We start from the raw sequence: 20,814 nt of genomic DNA, 5'->3' as shown, positions 1-20,814 counted from the left end.
CTGCAGCGCAACTTCCTTTATTGACAAGGAGGATACAAGGGTGACACATGAAGCATCCTGCCAGAGCTGCAGATGGGCTGTCAGAGGCACCGAGGATGCAGGCTCCCACCCACAGAGGGGCCACCTCCACGTCACGCTCCTCTGGTCTCCCCGAAGGTGGCTTTAACAATGTTAGGCTACCCTCCACACAGCCCGCTGTGAGCTCATCCCTCCGGTAATAATCTCATCAATACCAACTTACCTGCAGGGTCTGAGAACTCTGGGAGCTCCAGTACCTGTGGTGGCAATACGGGGGGCTCAGGAAGCTTCCCAGACTTAAGCATGTCTAACTCTGCCTGCAGTTCCCGGACCTTCTTCTTTAGGCGGATACAGTTAGGGCAAAAGGAGGTGGTGGGAAGTTCGTGAGGGTCAGAGGCAAGGGAAGCCTCGGCAGGACTGTCAGCCTTGAATGATGAAGGCTCCTCTTCTTCATCCTCCAGTGGGCCCGGCTCCTTGGAAACCCCCTGGGGGATCTTCCAGTCCCCTTCCCCCTGGGTCCGGCCGACATTCTGCACGCCACGGGTCATGGTCGTTGCACACCGACTGTAGGTGTCATCCTGGTACTTGGGGACTTTCCTGATGACCAGCGAGGTGCTCAGTGCCAGCTGGTGGGCTTCCACCTTCGCAGATTCCAACGAGGCCTCCAGCACATCCTTGAAAATGAGGTCAATTTTCTTCTTCTTGGCCTGGGGATGCACATCCCCCTCGTCAAAGCCACGCTTGTAGGGACTTTTGCCCTGTCTCAACACGGGGAGCTGAATGGGACCCCTCAGGTCTTCTGGGTTATCCAGAGCCTGCTCAGACTTCTCCCTCTGCAACCTCTTCTCTCCTAGGAAGGAAAACCAGGGTGTGAGGAAGTGGGGAAAATCCCCGAATTGGAGAAATCAACAGCAAACAGAGCAGGCCTCCTGTTAGGAAGTCGCCTGACACATCCCTCTGAGTCTGGCCTCGTGGGGCAGGTGCTACAAGGGAGAGGTGGATCACTGGGTGATCATGGGAGCTAGTGTCATAGGACCCGAAAGTGGAAAGAGCTTTTTTAAAGAGACAGTTTCGAAGAAGCCTCGTGTGTAGAAGCGTAACACTTACAAGTTAAGAGCAGTCTATAGGGAAGGGTAATTACAAGTTCTTTTAAAGGGACTGGACATCCTATGACCCTAGAAGATGCCATCCCACCCACCACACTGGGTGGTGGGAACATACCTCGGAGCCAGTGAGCATTGATGCCCAGCCCTAGCAATGACAAGACGCTGCTTCGACTTGGTAAAAGGTACACGTGAAGCACCACGAGCCTCGCTCCTGCCTCCTCCCTGGCTGCTCTTGAGACAACCCACTTAGGGAAGAGCCCATCCCATAGCAACCGTCCTTGCTGATTCTCCCAGCAATCGGAAGACTAGGAATAGGTGAGAAAGCGTGGTCCAGACTTCTGTGGTACTCACTGACAACCAAGGCTGGAAGAAAGGGAAGACGGTGATTCCTACGATGGCAGCCTCCAACGACAAAAAGGACAGGGTGGCCACAATGACCCAAAGCAGTCTCAAAATACAGCTGTGTTGCCTTCCCTGACAATTCAAAGGATGTTTCCTTTTCTGTTTCTTTCTATCATGTGAATGACTTCACTTTGAATTACTTTGAATTATTTCAAAGACTTTGATGAGCTCCTCAAGAATGAATTATTTTAGCTTGATTCTTTCAAATGGCCAACATAGTTTCATCAACTGCCACAGAAGAGCTGATGCTCCCTGGGGGAGATGCTAAAAAGGCAGAGGGCAGAGGCCTCTCTTCAGCCCTCAGAAGGTCCCGGCAGCAGCCTGTGGGATTCGGAAGTCTGGGTGATGTGACACTGAGCAATGGCTTGACCTGAATTCACATTGTAATTAGGCTTCTCATAGCTACATTTGCTAATTTAGGCCTCCGAGTGGAAGGCCAAGGGCTGTCCATGAGCAATCCAGATGTTCCATGCTTGGCTTCCCACAGCTGGCATGCCATGCCCTGCCCCATGTATAACTCCAGGTTTTCTACAGGTAATAGTGCAAAAGGTAGTGATCTATTCGGGATGAGTGCATAAGGAACAATTTTATCTCCAAGGCTTCTGGAACTCAGGCAGCTCCCCTCAGCCTGCATTTCTATAACAGCTGAGCTGCAGAAAGGGGAGAGATGGAGAGAACTTTTTAAAATGCAACGTTTGTCTTTTAGATTAGATATGGCACGTGTCCACCGAGAATCTCAAAAAATCAAGGGCCACCCTTTCACCTTGTCATGGACCAATCAGGCACAAACAGTGGAGGACACTGGGAGGTCAAAGCTGCACATCACCAGAGATTCTTCATTGTTGCTTAAAAACAAGGTAGCTCAAATTTCCTAGGATGAGCCAGAGACCTCGTTGGATTAAGGTTTCTGGAAAAGTCTGTGGGCCAAAAAAGATCTCTAAACCATATGAAATTGATTCCAAAGCCTCCATACAATATGGAAAAATGAAAAACAAACAAACAAAAAACCCTCAAAGTAAATCAGTGATTCAAAATAGATCAAATAATATGAATTTTTAAAATATAAGCTTCAGCTGTGTTCTATTCTTCAAAGATAACCACAAAGGAATAATTTATACTCTCTTCAGGAAGCAGCTCTGGCTCCAACCAATGTCCCTACTGAATAAGGACTAATAATTCATGCTCTGGCCTTTATCAGGGCACACAGCCCCCAGCCTCCAATTATGAAGAAACGTCCTCCTAGGTAAGACCTTAGAGCTCAGGCGCGCTCCCTTCCAGAGCAGGACCGGCACATCAGTCTAAGACAGCACTAAAAGCACCCAGAGTCTGCTGAAGCTGCTGCTACAGAAACACACATCTAAAAGCCACGGAGCTCCCAGACTTCTCCTAAGGGCTTCTGAGCCGAGACCACCCGCAGCTCTGGCACTGCCCCGCTGTGGCTTCCTGTTTCCTTCCCGTTTCCCACTGCTCAGCCTGGCCGGGACAGACACTCTTCCCTCCTGGATCTTCGCACGTCTCGCTGTTTCTCCTGTCAAGTCTGTCTGATGCGCCTCCTCGGAACCACTCCTGAAAGCTCATTCCCTTCTCTGAGCAGTCCCTGGGGGTCTCAGGGCTCTCTGAGGATGGTGCAGCCTTAAGCATGCTGGAGAAGACACTGGGGAGAGAAGGGCTTTGCAAATCCAGAAGAATGCAAGAAGGTTATGGCCAAGGAATGAAACCTGTGTTCTCAGATATGGCTTCACTTGATTTTCTTTTCTTCTGGTGGTATGAGTCTTTTGGAAACTTCTCAGCAGTCTTTATTCATTTCTTCTTTTATCCATTCAAGAAAGATTTATAGAGCGCCTACTATATGCCAGACACTCTTACATGAGGCATCTCCAGAGGTCACATGGAAACCACTGCAATCTTATCATGGAAGCATGTCTTCACATGAAATCAACACATGCCCGACCCCCAGATGCAAAGAAGACAAGAGATGGATATGTGTATCGTGTCTCTCACTGCCCATGCAATCACCAGATACCTTTTACCAAGTCAGGCAGCAGCTGCACACGCAATGTTCACAATTTGTTTTGTTTTTAAAGATAGCTTAATCTCGATAGGTTACTCCTAGTCCCTTCTCGTCTTCTCCACTCATATCCCAAATGAAGATTTAATTCCAATAAGTAGGTTGGTCAGGAACATGATATGGTGGGGCTTAGGCACAGCAGTGGTCCCTAACGCCAGAGGGACTCTGGGTGTTTGGATGTGTAGCTTTAGTGCAAAGAAGATCCCCTTGAAAGAAAGACCTGGCTCACCAGTTTTCTCTGGCCAGGGTGAGGATGGAGTAAAGGGCTAGAGGCTGGGGAGTATTTAAAACCACTTTCAACCATCTAAAGGGTGCCTGGATGGACACCCTGCTCACCAGGCTTCCCAGGCCTAAGGCCACCTCCCCACCTCCACCCAACCTGCTGATAGAGACTGTCCTTTCACATCATATCATCAGGGCTGCTGGTGATGCGACCAGGAGGAGGCGGTGAGGAGACTGGTTTGTCTGGGAGGCCACCCAGGTTAGAACTTAGACCTTGAAGTCAGACAGGTGTGGGTTAGAAACCTAGCTCTGCCCTTCCTACCCATGTGACCCTGGATGAATCACTGTATTTATCTGATGCTCAGTTTGCACATCTGTAAGATGGGCAAAACAATCCACATGGGATCATGAGCATGAAAAGTTTGCAATGGAGGGCTTACTATGACCGAGGTGGGCAGCGTTCTACACGCGGCATGCGCACCGCTCCATCTAACCCTCACAGCGCACCGACGGGGTGGGGACTGTTGTGACGATGACACGGGACGTGCAGAAAACCTGCTCAGCCCATATTCAGTGTTCAGTAAACGTTACCATTATTGCTGTTGTTATGGAGGCGGGGCAGTTTGTAACATCTTTCCATCCATTTGAATTGAGGAAACGGGATACATTTTGATTAAACTTGTCTGCTTGGCTGTGGGCACTTGTCTCTGTCCCTGCTGCTCTGAAACGTGTGTGGTAAGGTTCTGAGCCCCTTCCTGGGGGAGGAGAACACAGAGGGGTGGCCACTGGCTGGCCTAGAGCTGCTGCTCAGATCTCGGCCATCTGTCCCCCTGAATTGCTCTGGGTCTTCCCGTGGCTGGGGAACTGCATTTCCCATTGGGTTTCTTAGGAGGCTCCAAGAGAAGCTCTCCCAGCCTCCCCTGGGGCTCGGTGGCGGGCGTGGCACTCACCTCTGGCCAGATTGCGGTGGATGGTTTCCCGGGACATGCTGTGCAGGCGCTTCATGTAGTCCTCGCTGTACCAGACCCGCAGCCGCTCGCCAGGCCGGATGTCCCTGCACGCCCGGAAGTAGATGCGCTCGCTGTGCTGGAACGCCAGCAGGTTCTGCTCCCGCTCCTCCCGGGAGATGGCCACGTACCTGGGGGCGAGGGGGACAGATGAGAACGCTCGCTCGGGCCGCCCTTCGTTGAGTGCCTGCTGGTGCTGGCACGGTGCTGGGCAGGTGCGGATGGGAGAAGTCCCCGAGCCCGTGGGCACGTGTGAACATCGACAAAGCAGCTGTCCAGGGAAGGAGCTCCAGCCAGAGTCGGTCCCTGTCCTGACATCGCTGCTTTGTGTGACCTCGAGCAAGTCTCTGAACCTCAAAGAATCTGTTTTCTGACACTCGAAATGACACCTGCCCTGCTTGCCTCATAGGCTATGGAAAATATAAAATTCAATGCCAGATATTCATGTGATTGGAAAACTGAGAGATCATCCTGTCTACTCCTCACTAACTTTAAACCTCAGGGGTCCCCAGACACCCACAGGCCTCTGACACTGGTAAGGGTAGGGTCCTTAAACTGTTTCCAGTATTTCATAAAGCCTTGCAGAAATAACCCCTGTGACAAGGGTGCCCAAGAGATCAATTAATAAATGCTAAAGATCAAAATCTTTAAAAACAGGCGTCCAATGGGGAAAGCAGGGGAAAGAAATGAGAGACAACAAAAAGTCCGCAACCACTGGTTAATCTAACTAAATGATTTTAAGATAAGGAGACTGAGGCTCAGAGAGGCAAAGTGACTTGCCCGAGGTCACACAGCCAATAAATGGGAGATGAGGGAGCTTTGAGGCCTGTGTTCTTCCCACATACTCATGGCCCTATGTGGGCATGTAAAGCACCAACACAGCAATGCCCAGATAACCTTGAAAGTTCTCTCAAACCCTCAGAATCCGTGGCTTTCCCCAGTCTCACTGAAACGCCATTTCCAACATCCAACTCGCCACCTCATCCACCTCCAAAAGGTGGGATGATGTGACATCTGCCAAGGAGCGGAGGTGCACAGATCAATGGACAAGAGGAAACCATCTGGAGTTTTAGAGTTCTATGCTACGTAAGCATCTAGGAAATTTGTAGTCATAAACAAACTTCTTTTCCTTATGCTATGGTTTGTTTCAAAAGCCAAGAAAGAAATCAAAGCTGTCTGTAGGCCAAGGGATTGTATTTGGAATAGGATGGGGGAAACAATAATTCACAGAAAAATCCAAATGGATAATGAACAAATGAAAAGTATTTGGCATCGCTAATAAGAAACACAAAGCGCATTGTCTCATCGGCACAGATTTTTTAAAAATGATAACAACTGCATTCTGACGGTGCAGAATAAAGTGGCACAACCCTTTGGGAAACTAACTGAACATATCAGTCAAGAAAAATAAGAGGTGGATTAAGTATGCAGACCCTGCCTACCGCCATGCTCGGTTGTACCACTGTGTGCGCCAGTGCAAAAGAAAAGACATCCGGATGTCTACTAAAGGAAATGATTTAATAAATGATGTTACATTCATACAATGGAATGTTACTCATCTATAGAAAAATGTTTTCAAAGAATCTTTTGCGACATGGAAAAACGGTGCATATAGAATGTAGCGTGAGAACAATAGTGCTGGAAGCTATTTACGCTATGGCTCCAGCAATGCTTTAAAAACAAGCCTCAGTAAATGACTTGAAGGAAATATACCAATGTTTTAACAGTGATTATCCATTATAGGTAGATCTTCTTTGTAATTTTGTGTACTTCCCAAGTTTTCCTCAGTAAATGATTATGACTGTTATCCACTTCCTCGTCCCCTTCGCCCCGCCACACACACACACACACACACACACACACACACACACACAAAGAAAAGAAATACACAAATGCCAATTCCAGTACGAGGTGGCCGTGGGCACAGCCAGCAGCATTGGGAATCTACACTCCAGACGCCCCATCCGCCCTCACCTGCATCCTGCCCTTCTCATCTGGAGAGCCTTGGAGGAGGCTATTGCCTTTCAAGGGGGATCATGGGAGTCCAGGGAACAATTCATTCTGGCAACAGGTTGTAGCAAGACCCCGGGGGAGTAAGAATCAGGCAGACCGGAGAACAGACACTAGCTTTGGCTGCTTCGCCCTCTGAAGAGAAGTGAGTCACAGGCCCCACCCTGGGGGTGTGGAACTCGCACGATTCACGATGCTTAGATCCTCAGACCTTGCATCTTGTCCAGATCTCACTCAGCCTCAATACACCTGCGTTCTCATCAGTGTCTGATCGGAGCCTCGGTCTCCCTGAGCTGTGAAGACAACAGGGTGATTTCCCTGCAGCCAACCATGATGGTATCAAAGGAAAAGAGGGCCCCCGGCCGAGAGAAGTCATTCGAAATTAATACTTCCCAATCTCAAGTCTCCAAACGCAGAGTCCGCCTTTTCTCCATATCTGAGATTTCTTCTGAATATGCAAAATATTTCCAGTCCCCAATTTAGTAAAAGTATGGGATTTGACATCCAAAAATAATCAACCTTGTGGTGAGTACAGAACAGAAATAATGTCGTTCCAAACTGTCCTGCTCCCAGATGCAGAAGGGAACCCATTCATCCATCTTTTTTTCACAAGACCGAATCACAGAGCACAACGATGGGAGAAAACCACCTTCTTTCCTTTTTTCAGTTTCTAAACGGCCATCAAGCTCTAAAAGCTAGAATTATTTCCCTGCCACTCAACTTTCAGAGGAAAAGATACATGAGAAACATGTTCCTATCAGGAATCTATTTATTCAAAAGAGCAACTTCTATGGTATGTCAAAAGGTTTACTCAAGTCAACTTCCCTTTCGATCCTCTGTTCCTTTTCTACCCAGTAAGAATAAGTATTTACAAAGATAACCCCAAGGCTTCGTGCAGATCACAAAGCATTTTCAAAGGCAGATTGAAATTTGTTTGGCATTTTGTTATATTCAGTAGTTTTGAAATTTGGCATTTGAAACAGGATATGTATGACAACTCTTGGTGAATCACCGCCACCCATTCCCCAACAAGATGTTTATGTTACCTCATTTTTGAGGTAAAGCTAAATGGAGCCAGCTAAGTCCCCAAATCCGTTACCTCTAATTAAGTCTACCCCTTTTAAGTGTTTTGCGGTAATACTCGATGGCTTGACTCACTCCCAGAATCCTTCTGTCCCCATTCACGACAACCCCTTTATGAAGCACCATGCCATGGCTACAGGTAAGCAAGAGCCCTCTCCAAGGAGTGGAAGGCTTCCAGGGAGGGAAACATCTTTCTATTCTTTGTGGCTGATCAGCCCTTTGCAAAGAGGTTTGAGGAGCTGCCAGGTCACTACGCCTGGAGAGAAGGTCTCGCAGAGGCTGTTCTGCACATACTGGTGCTGATCTGATAGCATTTCGAACCCAACCCACACAACGAGGGACTTCTGAAGCAGTCGAGGGCCGGGGGTAGTGCTGCAGCTGCTGGCTGTGGAGAACTCTGGACTGACCCTGTCCTGGTGACAGTGGAGTGTTTTTATTCCAACCTACTCACTGACCTTGAGTCCTGGGCAGATAAGCACGAAGACAGCAGTTCTCAGACCTCACCCCCTGTGTCTTATCAAGGGCACCATATTGTCTAGCTGGGTCAGGAAGTGACCAGCAGTTCCAGCTCAAAAGAGAAAACCCACAGGGCATCTATTTTATCAGAGGGGACCGACAAAGGCCAGGCTCAGACACTATGGCTTTCAGTGGGTATCTCTCCGATGGAAAGGAAGCTGCCCTGGTCAGGGAGGCAGAAATAGCAAAGACTGAGGAGAGGCTGGGCTCTGTGTTCTTACACGCATGTAGGTCTCTGGGCTGGGAGGGACTTGGGTCCTGCATCCATCCACAAGGTGGTCACCTGGCCTCTGACAGGCCACCACCCAGCCTCCACTCACCCTGGTTTCCTCTTCGTGTCCTAATGTGCTAGCACCGAAGTCCCCACCGAAACCAAGAAACAGAAGGTGACATCATTCCCATCCCTAGTCGATGAGTCTCTACACCTCATTGTCCCTTCCCTCTGACACTCATTTCTTTTTCACCCCTCCCACGTTGGCCCCCTCCCTCCCCAGGACCAGCCAGTCACTGCTTAGTACATTGTCCTTGGGCTGGAAGACCCCAGGCCTGCTTTCATGGCATCTTTGCATCTGCTGGAAGTTGAATGGTCATGATTTCCTTGGACATGCTTTTTGGCCAAGAACTACAGAGGACAGCCTGGGTTCTAAGACACAAAAGGCAGGGTAGAACCCTCTAGAAAGGGGATCTGTGGTCAAGATGTGGGGATTTCCTGCCTGGGAGAAGCTCTCCCGTGACTGGCAGGAAGCCAGAGCGATGCACAGGTGAGGAGTCCCCGTGAGAACCGGAGGAAGCAGTTACTTTGAGGAGCCTCAGGTCCAGGTGGGCAGGGCCTTGCCTGTGCCAGACAGACACTTGGATCAGGGGAGGGTCACGCCGCAGGGTGGTCCCTAAAATGCACTGGCACATGGACAGCCCCTGAGCCTTCCGGGGTCTCCTGTCATTAGTGGTGATTTGTTCCCAAGATCCCTATCTTATTTTTAGGGAACAGAAGGTGACATTCACTTAGCAACATCTCACTTTTGATGTGCCGAGAAACGAAACACAACTGAACGGTTTCGCACATAGCGGCTTTGTCTCCTCAGCCCGAGCATGCCTGCCTTGCCTCTGAGGCCGGCACGGCGCCACACACGGGGCAGCCGTGAGCTTACGGAGTCGGGGAGCTCGAGGGGAACCGGGACCTTTCTCGCCAACATGCCTGTCCTTAACCATCCAACCCCTGCTTTGGGGGCCTCGAGGTTTTCACAGGAAGCAAAGAAAGAGAATATACACCAAAGAACGATCCTGGAGACTGCGCGTGTTCAAAGTGTGAGACTGATTTCTTTTTATTGCCATCTTCACAAAAATACTTCTGAAGGCAATCTTTGATTCCAGCATAGCAGGGCAGGGCAATTCCAGGCAATAATCGAGCCTTTGGGCTGTTGGACAGGGAAGTGTTCAGTTTAGGGGAGCAGGAACCCCCAAAGAACCACAGAAGGTGGAGATGGACCCCCGGGTGCAGGGACATCTCAGTTGCCCTCTGTTCTCCCTATGCTGGACAAAGCTGGGTCTGGGTTTATAAGCAGCACTCCGGGAACAGCCTCGGCAGGCACTGGCACAGCAGTCCCCCGGCTCCCACTACGGCACTAGGGGCAGGATGGGAGGGTGGCGGGGTGGGCTGGGGCAGTTCTGCTGGCGTCAGCCTCAGGCCAGGGAGCAAAGAGGACACAGAGCTGAGCTGCACCCAGGTCAGAGCAAAGCTTGCATCTGCCACCTGCCACTTCCCTCCCCGATGCTAAGAGCCCAGTTCCCTCCGCACACTCCAAAATGAAACATGAAGCTAGAGATGTGTGTAGCTAGTGCGTATGCAGCCCAAGCGAGCAGAGGCGAGGCATGCTGGAACCTGGAACAGGATACGGGCCCTGCTGGGCTCAGTTCTTTTAGAAGCCGGAGGAGGGGTTGCCCTCCGGCTCCTGACCTGGGCCCTGCCGCCTCTCCCCAGCCACTGGCTGTGAGCCACAGAGCCAGGGTGCGATGCAGACTCACCTCCCAAGTGTGGTTGCTGCCTCCCACTCCGCCCAGGAGAGCTGCGGCAGGGGCAGAGGTGCAGGCGGGCAGAGGCCAGGAATGGGCGAGACCTCTCTTCCCACTACTCCAGATCTGGCCTCTGACAGGGGAGCTGGAAAAATCCACAGCTCTGGCTTCCAGTCCTGGCCCCCCCCAACTGGCTGTGTCATTTGTCATCGATAAAATGCAGATGATAATAGTAATGATCATAATCATACCCAACTTGGCTGCCTCTCTGATTGTCCTGAGAATCCACTGAGAACCCTCTTCGAGGGTGGGGAAAGGCGTAAAGTGCTCTCTACGAAGGCAGGATCGTCTTTTCCTTCCTGACGTCCCCCCATTCTCCCTACTCCACAAAAGGCAAGCACAGCAGCTGAGCACAGGCACGAGGGCAAGCGGAGGGCCAAGGCACCACCCCCTGGGGCAGGGGAGGACAGACCCCTTCTTAAAGGGCAGACTCGACCTGCCCGTCCTCAGGCCTGGCCCCCTTCCAAAGCAGCAGGACAGGGCCTGGGGTTATGCCAGGTCTGGGAGGCTGATGCAGCAGCCCACTCAGATGCTGCCCACACTGCTCCCGCTTCCCCGCAAGGCCTGCTGCCGCCATGGGATACAGACCAAGAGGACAGTGATCCTCCAGGCCAAGCAAGCGTCTGGCAGGTAGCTTTTCTTGCACCTTGAGCATCTGCCAAAGATGAGGGAATGGGGCTGAATGGGTGCTATCAGGGCACAAGGCAGTAATTTGCACTTGGTAAGGAGATGACAGTGCCCCCAATGTCCTATAAGGGTCATCGGTCCTGGACATGAGACACTAGCCCCTGCTGCAAGGCCAGACACCCCTCCTTCATCGTTCTTCCTCCTAGAGCAGACTGGCTGGGTTAGAAATTGTGCTTTCTTTTCCGAGACCTGGTAGTCCGTGTGGGGGCTGGCGCTGGAGGAGCTGGTGGGGGTTCCGGCAGGGGGGCTTGGGCCTGGGTGGCCTGGGAGGTGGAGCCCGTGGGGGCTGCCCCGTCTGGTCCCCGCTGAGATGCCTGAACCCCATCCCGGATCTCTGTCAGCGTCTGGCACATCTGACCGACACGGCTGGTCAGCTCGGCCATGGCCTGGCCGATGACATGCATGCTGTTGGCCATGTCCTGGTGCACTGTCACCAGCTCCTGGCAGAACTGCCGGAACACCTCGGTCTGTTGGGCGTGGACGTGGAGGAGCTGCCAGTCAAGGCCCGTGGTGGGTGGGCTGGGATGTGGCCGAGGGGTCCTGCAGGCAGCCTGGGCCTGGGGTGAGGGCCGGGGCAGGGCCTCTGGCTTGGGGCCCACTGTCTCGGACTGGTCTGAGGAGGATGATGAACGGAGCAGGGTGGGCCTGGCCAGGTGGGCCTCTTCCTCCGGAGACTGCTGCAGGGGCACTCGAAGAGGCTGCCTTGAGGGCCCAGGTGCCTCCTCATCTTCGTCATCTTGGGGGACAGAAACAAAGGACAAATGATTACAACAGGGAGAAAGGGGCAGGCCTGGGCTTGGACTCACCCCTCAAAACACCCCAAATCTCTGAGGTGCACGGGCCAGGCGCCCCAGGGGGAAGAGTGAGCATGAGCCATTCCCAGGTCCCCTCCTCTCCTGGAAATGGCTACCTTCTAAGGGGGAGGAGCGCAGGCCAGGGGACGGCATGTCGACCCAGCACCTCGTGACCTCAGCCACATCACCGCACCTCTCTGCTACTCACTTTCTGCAAAGTAAAGATAATGCTTGTTCTGTCTGCCTACCTCACCACTTGGCCAAAAGAGTGATAAACAAGAGAACAGGCACGAAGGCACTCTGCAAATCTGAAAGGGTGACACCTGCCGAAAGGTACTAAGATGCTCTCCAAGCTCCAGCCTCCCTGGGCCCATTTCTGAGTTGCTTGGGGCCACCTTGTGGCCTTGTTGGAATCTGCAACTTTAAATTGCCGCAGGGGGCTGCTGACAGGCCAGAGAAATGGGCAGGATGGTGCAGAGCAAGGCAGCCACCTCTGTAACCCGCCCTGACGCCCCCCTCGATCCCCAAGGCAGGTTGCCAAGTCAGGCACATCGTGCCCCCACCCACGAGCACCTGACCTTTCAGGGACCGTGAGACAGACTGCAGGATGAGGGAGGGCCCCCGGCCTCGCACGCTTTCTGGTGAGCAGGGCTATGGACTGATTCCCACGCATGGATGAAAAAACCCTACCGACAGGCAAATCCTCACTGCCTGTGCCTGTGGGCTAAACTCAGGACCACGCCCAGGAAGGCGACAGGGAGGACACCCAGGTTTATCCTACAGGTCGCCTTGTGCTTCCCCAGAGTCCCGGGGTCTCGCTTGGGTTGGCGCAGTGGGAGCCTAGTGCCTGTTGGCCCTCCGTGGTGGGAGAGCGGCCATCCCGGAGATCCCAGAAACACAGCCTGGCACAGCCAGTGCTGGAAGGCGCCAGGCCTGGCCGAGGGGTGCGGCTCCCTCCCTGCCGGGGCCTCATTCCACCAAGCCCGGCTGAGCGCAGCAGCTGCCACTGGCTGGGAAGAGGGGGGCTGGTGCAGCCTTCCGCGTGGGGTGCTCTGTCTGACCGGCGCACACGGCTCCCTGGCAGCCAGGTCTCTGGCAACCTTGCTGCCTTCAGTCTCGGGGAGGCGCAGGGGTGTGCAGCGCAGGTTCAGCGAACAGGCTTTACTGGGTACGGGTCCCCTTCTTTTTGCTCACGATTCGGCGGAATCACCCTAAGACTTAGGAAAACGCCGATTCCCAGGACACTGGCAGACCCTGGTTCTGAATCGAGCTCGGGGCCACCTCCGTTTCTGGAGTTGACTTTCCTTGTCTGGGTAGCAAGGAAGTCAAGCTAGATGGTCTCCTTTCCAGTCCTGAAAATCTGCTCTGTGCATTGCCACCTGTCAGGAGCCCCAGCCAAACAGGAAATGAGCAGATCCCAAAGGCAGGGGCCTGGGAAGGGAAGGCGTGAGTCTTTGTGCACCACTTCCCTGGGCTGGGCTGTGGCTGGTCCTTAGAGCTCCTCCCGCCCTGCTCCCACCTCTCGGGCCCCTCGGGCAGATGGCCTCCCTCAGGGACCAAGGCTGGGGGCACAGAAGGGCCTCGACTGCTTCGCTGCATGGTGAGCCCCAACTGGAACTCCAGCCCCAAGGGACACCAGTCCCAGCCGCTGGGCCCGGCTTCAAAGTGCATCTGAGATGCAGGAAGCAGAGGGGGAGGCAGGGACACATATGGGAGGAGAAGGGGGGACGGCCAGGAGGAGAGAGAGCAGGACCTTAGAGACAGCCTTAGGGTGGGCAGTGAGAAGCGGGGCAGGCAGCATGGCACAGGAGGGGGAGTGCAGGAAACAACAAAGCAGTTAGGACCAGACACAGAGAAAGGAACTGATCTTCCCACTGCCTGAGCCCTGACAACTTGGCTGCCTCGTCCCAAGCCCCTTCCCCCTCGCCGGCTGCACTACACTCGGGCTTCCCTGGCTTCTCGCTGTTCCTGGAACGTGCCAAGCGCCTTCCTGAAGCAGAGACTTGTACATGCTGTTCTCTGCCTGCGTGCTCTCCCCTCCCCTCCTCTGCGCCCCGCGCTGCTGCCTGGCCTGGTTAACTCTTACCCTGCATGTCCAGCCTCCTGCCACCTCGTCAGGGAGCCTTCCCCAGTCCCCGGTGTCCACCGCTCCTCACTCTCAGACAGAGCCGCCTCGTAACTTGCAGGGCCCAGTGCAAAAGGAAGACCTGGGGCCCCTGGTCCAACGATTATTAAGAATGTTCAGATGACACTAGCAGGGCCCTAAACCCAGCAGGGCCCCACGCCTGCAGGGTCTTGTGCCTGAAAGTCAGCCCTGCTCCTGGGACCTGCTAGACTCATTCGTCCTTCATCCCTTCATCGCAAGTTTACTTGTGCTATTACTTAAAGTCGGCTTATTCCCATGAGTCTCGGACCTCCCGAGAGCACGTGTGGGGATGGTTTGCACAAAGCTGTCCCCCCAGCTGCTGGCACAGCGCCCTGGCACAGAGATACTCAGGAGATATTCTAGAATGAATGCACAAAAAGGGGTGGAGAGGAGACAGAAGGGGGAGGGGGAGAATGGAAAGGGTGGGGTGGACAGAGAGGGACGGGAGGGCAAGAGAAGGAAGGCGCAGGGGACCGAGCGGAGCGGGCTGGGAGCGGACGGCCCAGGCGGGTATGGGGGACGGATACTCACAGCTGGTCGAAGGGCTGTCGGTGCCATCCAGTTCCGCCCTGGGGAAGCTGCGCCCCGCACGGGCCGTGAGCAGCGCTGACTCGATGGCCCTCTCGTGGGCCGTGAGCACGATGGTGGGGGCCCGGCCCCCGGCCCCAGGGCCCGACAGGGACTGCTGCATGAAGGCCAGCTTGTCCTTGGTCCTCCGTTTCATGTCATCCCATCTGTGCTTAATGTCCTTCACGGAGCGGGGCACCTGGCTGACGGAGGTGATTTTCCGAGCTATGCCTTCCCAAATCTTGTCCCTGTCAGCATGGGACAGCCGCATGGTCTCCCTCCCAAAGAGAACTGCTTCGTGGTGGGTCACCTCTGTGACCAGAATGTCCAGCTCCTCCTTGGAGAACTTGGGCTTCCTCTTACGCTCGGCCAGGGGTGCCACGTTCCTTGGGTTGAATATCCCACAAAGCACAATTGGGTAAATGACTGTCAACGTGGGTGGTCCTCCTCCTTCCTAACTGCGGGCCCCCAGCTGGGGAGCCCAGGAGGCACCTGGGGCCACCTGGCCCCACCACACCCTCCTCCTACTGAAGTTCCCTTCTCCTAGTCCTCCGGGGAGGCTGGGAAGAGGAGACGGTGGCAGTGGGTGGGAGCGCTTGACTCAAGTCGGTTTGAGGGCCTGCTTTACCTCTTACTAGCGGTGAGAGCTAGGGCAGTTCAAGTTCATTTAACCTTTCCTGCCTCGGAATGGGAATAACAACCACACCGACCTCTCTGTTGTTACTAAGGAGCGAAAGGCACGATGATGTACAAGAGCTTTAAAGCCCCGAAAGGTCGTGACAAAGATCCTTATTGGAATTAAGATTAGACCTTGGCCTCCGTACAGCGATATCTACATAGAGCCCCACAGCTCAAAGAATGGCTCCAAGGAGCCTTCACAGCGGGTTGCCACGGGCTGTGGATTTGTGGTGCCACAGGTTACTGAGATGCGATCACAGCAAGCTCCCCCTGTCGGTGGCTTTCTCCCCTTTCCCCGCCAGTCCCCGCCTCTGTGTATGTGCAGGAAAACAGGTGGGGGTGGGCTGCCGTGGCATTGCGGTAAAATTGGAGGCACCTGTGAGCTTCCAGAGGGAGGCAAGTTCCACTTTGATGGACACCAGGAGTGACCTTGGCTTTCGCCTCCACGGAGCAGCTGGGGTTCTGGGCAGGGGGCACAGAACAGCCCTTCCCTCTGATCTGGCACCTGCCGTGGCTTTGCAACTCAATTTCCCCACACTGTGGTTCTGTTTACCCTTTAGCTAGCTAAAAGGTTTTTAAAAATCCACCCAAGAGAAGACATCAGGGTATGGAGGGAAACCCGCAGCCTGATTCACTGCCCTGACTGCTTCCAAAACCACAGGGAGAGGTCAGCGGCGCCAAGACCCATCAGCCCTCACTGCCCCACCCCGCCCACCCAGAACACCAGGGCCCAGAAGATGGGGAGAAAAAGGCCAGGATTTTGTTACCCAGCCCAAGACAGCGGCAGGGACATAGGCCTCACACTCAGGCAGACCTGGGACCAGAGGCTGAGTCTCCTTGGGCAAGCCACCGGACCTGTGTAAACCCGGTTTCCTCTTCTGTAAAACTAGGGTGATAATTCCAGTGTCACCGCCCAGGGCTTTGGGGTGATTTAATGCAGGTTTCTCAATCTCACCACTATTGGCATTTGGGGCTAGAAAAATTTGTTCAGAGGAGGGAGCATCCCATGCAATGTAGGATGTTTATCGACATCCTTGGCTTCTACCCAATAGAAACCAGTAGCATCCACTCCCAGATGTGGCCATCAAATATGTCTCAAGACACTGCCAAACGCCCCCAGGAGCACGAAATAGCCCTGGCTGAGAAACAGCACCTGCAGAACACCGAGCACAGAGCTGTCAGGACAAAGCTCAAAACGTGAGAGCTCATTCCCTTCCTGGCCCACCACTTATTTCGTAAAGAAACTAACTGACTCCATCCCATCATGCCCAGCCCGGTGCTCTGACAGCGCAGGCGAGAGTGTCTGCAAATGAGGAGCTGCACGGCAAGGGGAAGGGGAGTCTCCAGGCTGCACTGGCTCTCCCCTCACTGCGACAGCTACCAGGGGGGCGTCTCCATGGCAGTGAGCCACACACCCAACCCCAGCCTGCTCCCTGAGTCATCACAAGACGAGGGCCCGCCAGCTGTGACCAGGACAGGCTGGGAGCAGAACAGGGCAGATCCCCTGCTAGCAAGGTGCTGGAGGCTGACCGCCCCCCACCCAGCACCCACAAGACCCAGGAAGCCATGCTTCGCCCGGTCTCTTGTACACAAGCAGAAGGAACACTGGCCTGGAAGTCCAGAGTCAGAGGTTCAGATGCTCGTTCTTCCACTGGCTGCGTGATCCTGAGCGAGACCTTGCCCTGCTCCGGGCCTCAGTCTGACCACTGTGGCGTGAGGATCGGCGCCGAGCGTGGTTCTCAACGCCAGCAGCACATCGGAATCACTGCGTGAGCTTTAGAAGTACCCGTGCCCTGGGCCCGTCCCAGGGGATGAAGTCAGAATCTCTGGGGTGCGAAATGATGGCTAAGCTGGTTCAGATGATGACTCCCCTTCTTTGGGGTTGTGGAAAAGATCAGAGACGGGTGGAAGAGTGGGGCAAACTCAGCTCTCCGGGCAAAGGTCCTGGCACCTTGAAAGCAGCAGCGCAGAGCCCGATGCCAGCAGGACTCACACGCGCATCTCTGCAGCCGCCCGACAGCCAGTCTGGACACCTCAACCCCACCTGCTCACGGTGCCCCTGAACCAAAGCCTGCCCCCTCTGAAGGCCCTTGTCAGAGGCCCCTCTTCTTTCATCCGGGCCCTCACAGCGCATTGTCTGTGCCCCTTGCCACGGCTGTGTTAGAAGTCATTTCTGTGGTGCTAAGTGAGTCCTGGTGGGGCGGGGGTGGGAGCGGGGCCGGGGATCCGCCCCGGGTGCCCAGCACGTGGCCTGACACTCAGTACCTGGGTCCAGTGATGGGGAGTCAGGAGCGTCCAGCCACCTTTCTGGGGCCTCTTTCTGGGCAATGTCTGACCAGACTGTGTGAGAGGGGATCAGGGGAGCGGGTGCCTGTCCCCACACTGCAAGGCCGGGGCCACTCGTCTCTGGCACCTCTATTCTGTACCTGCCGAAGGGCAACGGGAACAGCTGCCCCAGCCCACGAGAGGACGAACGCTACGGTGCTGTGCGAAGTGTAAACTGCAGCTCAGCCGATCAGGGTGCTCAGAGGGGAGCACAGGGGGGAAGTGGGACCACTGGGAAGGGCACAAGAGACGCCCTCACTGACCCCCCCACCTCAAACCAGTGTCTCCTGCTCAGAACATCTCAGAGTGCAACACGGCACACTCCCTTCTCCAAGCACAATCGCTCTCTCACTCTCCCAGCCCCCGGCCCCCAGGGGCCACAAAACTGTATAAAGGCCACCAGGAGGCCCTAGGTCCATGCTGCGGCTGTGCCCCTGGCTCCAGACAGGCCTCCCTCCCCTCCCGCCCAGATCCGAACTCCCAGTCACCGGTCTTGGGCCCCAGAGAGAGGCCACTAAGGAGGGAACAAGGCATGTCTGATCCCCCCACACTCCATACCTCCCCCAGACCCCGCAGCGCAGGGCCCCTGGCACACGGCACAGGCCGGCAGTGCCACGGCGGATCTGTGACTCCAGGCTCAGCTCAGCTGCCTCTGGGTGGCCCTGGGCCAGTCTCCTGCTCTCTCTGTTTGGCCTTTAGGATCTTTCTGGTGCAAACTTCTGTCCCAAACACAGGAACAGGGTGAAACAACTCTTTAAAAATTTTTTTTTTAATTTTTGCCCCATATGATCTGCAGGAAGGTAAAACCACTCTTGAAAGCAATCAGGCCTGGGCAGCAAGCACTGTCAAAAACTGAGCTAACGGCTTTGCCAGAAGCTTCCTCCTCCATGAGAGCCATTTAAACAACTCCATGAGGGCTTCACTGGGATGGGTCCTGAATTACCCCAGCAGGAATCTGCCCGGGGAGAAGGTCCCACAGTCCTAGGCAGGGACACTCTCCCCCTCCTCCCAGGAATGCTGCCAGGAGCCTGGGGCCTGGGTATGCCAGATACACTACAAGCGCACAGCCCCGAGGGGTCCCTGTAACCCACCAGCCTGGCCACAGGCCCTCCTCCAGAGCTCCCTGATGGAAGCCTGGGGGAGCAGGAGGGTCCCCCAGAGCTAGACACATCCCAAACCCTGCAAATGGCAGCCCCAGAGCCTTTAGGAGCCTCCACCACTGAAGACCCCATAGGCCTAGTACGTTCCCTTGGACTCTGTCAGAGGCCAGGCAAGACTCCCAGGAAATCAGCAGAGAGCAGGACTCACCTCATCCAGTTGGCTTTAGTCTCGTCTGACCCATCTATGGACTTGTAGCGGTTGTTCTTGTCTACAATCTGGAAGAAAGAGAGAGTCTAGAATGGGCCATCCGAGAGGGGCTCTCATGTCCCTGGGCTCCTTCCAGTCCCAGGGCCCAAGGCCTGGCCCCACCTGCTACCTTATCTCCCTTCCCTCTGCCCTCCCGCTGACATGTCCCCACGGCTACCAAACTGAAACCCAGGCTGGGGTCAGGAATCCCTGCTACCCACCCTCCACCCATTTCCATTGCCCTAGAGACACTGGTGGAGGCGCAAACCCCTTCACAGGTGTTTTGAATTCCTGGGAGATGGGAGGCGGAAGGACAGGACCATCTCCCTCCTCTGTCTTGATAGAATACTCAGCAACATGGCCAGCAAGTGGCATTTCCAACAGCCTCCCACTGGAACAACAAAACCTAAACCCCGTCCTTCTCTCTCTCCAGTTTCTGCTGGATGACTGGGCATACATGATTTCAGAGGGTTCCTCCTCTCCCCAACCTCTGAATGTTCAAGAGCCTCAGGGTTTGGGGCTTGGCCACTTTCTCTTCAATAAAAATGTCTTTATTTCACCATTGCTCTTGAATCAGAGTTCAGCTGCCTATGAAATTCTAGGCTGATTAAGTTTTATTTTGTTTCGGCACTTTGAAGATTGCTAAAAAGACTGCCATAGGCTCAAAAGCAACCTACTGTTAGTCTAATGTTGTCCTTTTGTGGGTAATCTGTCTGCAGTAACTTTTAAGACTTCCCTTTATTCTTGATTTTCTGCAGTTTTGCCATGTCGTTTTGAAGTGGAGATCTACTTTTTTGAAATTCTCCTCAGTACTTGATGAGCACTTTAAAACGGAAGACTTCTCTTTTTCAAAACTGGAAAATTCTCAGCCATTATGCTTTTGAGTACAGCTTCTTAGTCATTTTCTCCAGTGTCTTCTGGTAGAATTTCTAATAAGCACATATAGAAATAGTTCAATCTATCCTCCATGTCTTTTAACTACCCTTTCATATTTTTGCTTTATCTTTCTAGGCAGTCTCTGGGAAAATTTCTCAGAATTCTCTTCCAATTCACTAATTATCTCTTTGACTGTGTCCAATCCACAGTTTCTCCCACCTACTGAGGTTTTTCCTTTCTTTCTTTGCTTTCTTTTTTAATGAGTACCTTTCATTCAAGGAATATTTTTCATTCTCAGAATTTTTAATTGGTTCTTTTTCACATCCATCTTTTTTTCATCCTGCCTTTTTGTTTCATAATGACAAGTTCCTTCTTTTTTCTTTTTTAACAGCTTTATTGAGCTTTAATTGACATATAAAGTACAATGCAATAATTTTTGACGAACGAGCTGGACCAAGGTTGGTTCCCTGAGGACTCAGTGAAGCAGAACCACTTTACCTGGCCTAGAATCCTAACTAACTCCCCTGATGGCATTCTGAACCTTTCACTGATTCTCCTTGAAGCAGCAGAGAAATCTCTTCCCAACATAAATCAGATCACGTTACTCAGCAGCTCAAGATGGCATCAGCTGCACTTACAATAAAACTGTATTCATGGTCCGGGCTTTCGAGGCCCACGTGACTGCTTCCTGCCTGCCTCCCAACTTACCTGGCACCTCTCCCCCGCTTTCACTAGTCTGCAGCCACAGTGCTCTGAGAGTGGGCCTTAACATTGGTTGGTTCCACTGCCTAGAACCTCTTTTCTCTACTCTTAAAAAAAATAATAATCTTGAAATAGTTCAAGCATTCAGAAACTATAAAGAATAATGTAGCTGACAACTCTGTCCCCATCG

The 20,814-nt window shown here is 53.5% G+C and overlaps 1 protein-coding gene across 1 annotated transcript in view; it reads right to left on the bottom strand.

Annotated features, from left to right (window-relative positions):
- Positions 1–203: 203 nt before the first annotated feature.
- The window catches only part of PRDM11 (PR domain containing 11), a 40,677-nt gene continuing 20,066 nt past the window's right edge, over positions 204–20,814 (bottom strand). Inside the window, exons 4-6 of the mRNA XM_012645129.1 lie at positions 19,008–19,075; positions 4,767–4,954; positions 204–868 (exon numbers count right to left, since the gene is read on the bottom strand). Of these exons, the coding sequence (XP_012500583.1) occupies positions 204–868; positions 4,767–4,954; positions 19,008–19,075 (921 nt within the window). The remainder of the gene's footprint in view (positions 869–4,766; positions 4,955–19,007; positions 19,076–20,814) is intronic.

This window comes from Propithecus coquereli, unplaced genomic scaffold (assembly GCF_000956105.1).
Source record: "Propithecus coquereli isolate 6110/MARCELLA unplaced genomic scaffold, Pcoq_1.0 Scaffold227, whole genome shotgun sequence".
Classification (NCBI taxonomy): domain Eukaryota; kingdom Metazoa; phylum Chordata; class Mammalia; order Primates; family Indriidae; genus Propithecus; species Propithecus coquereli.
Note: the sequence above shows the minus strand (reverse complement) of the source record. Positions and strands in the feature narration are given on the sequence as shown.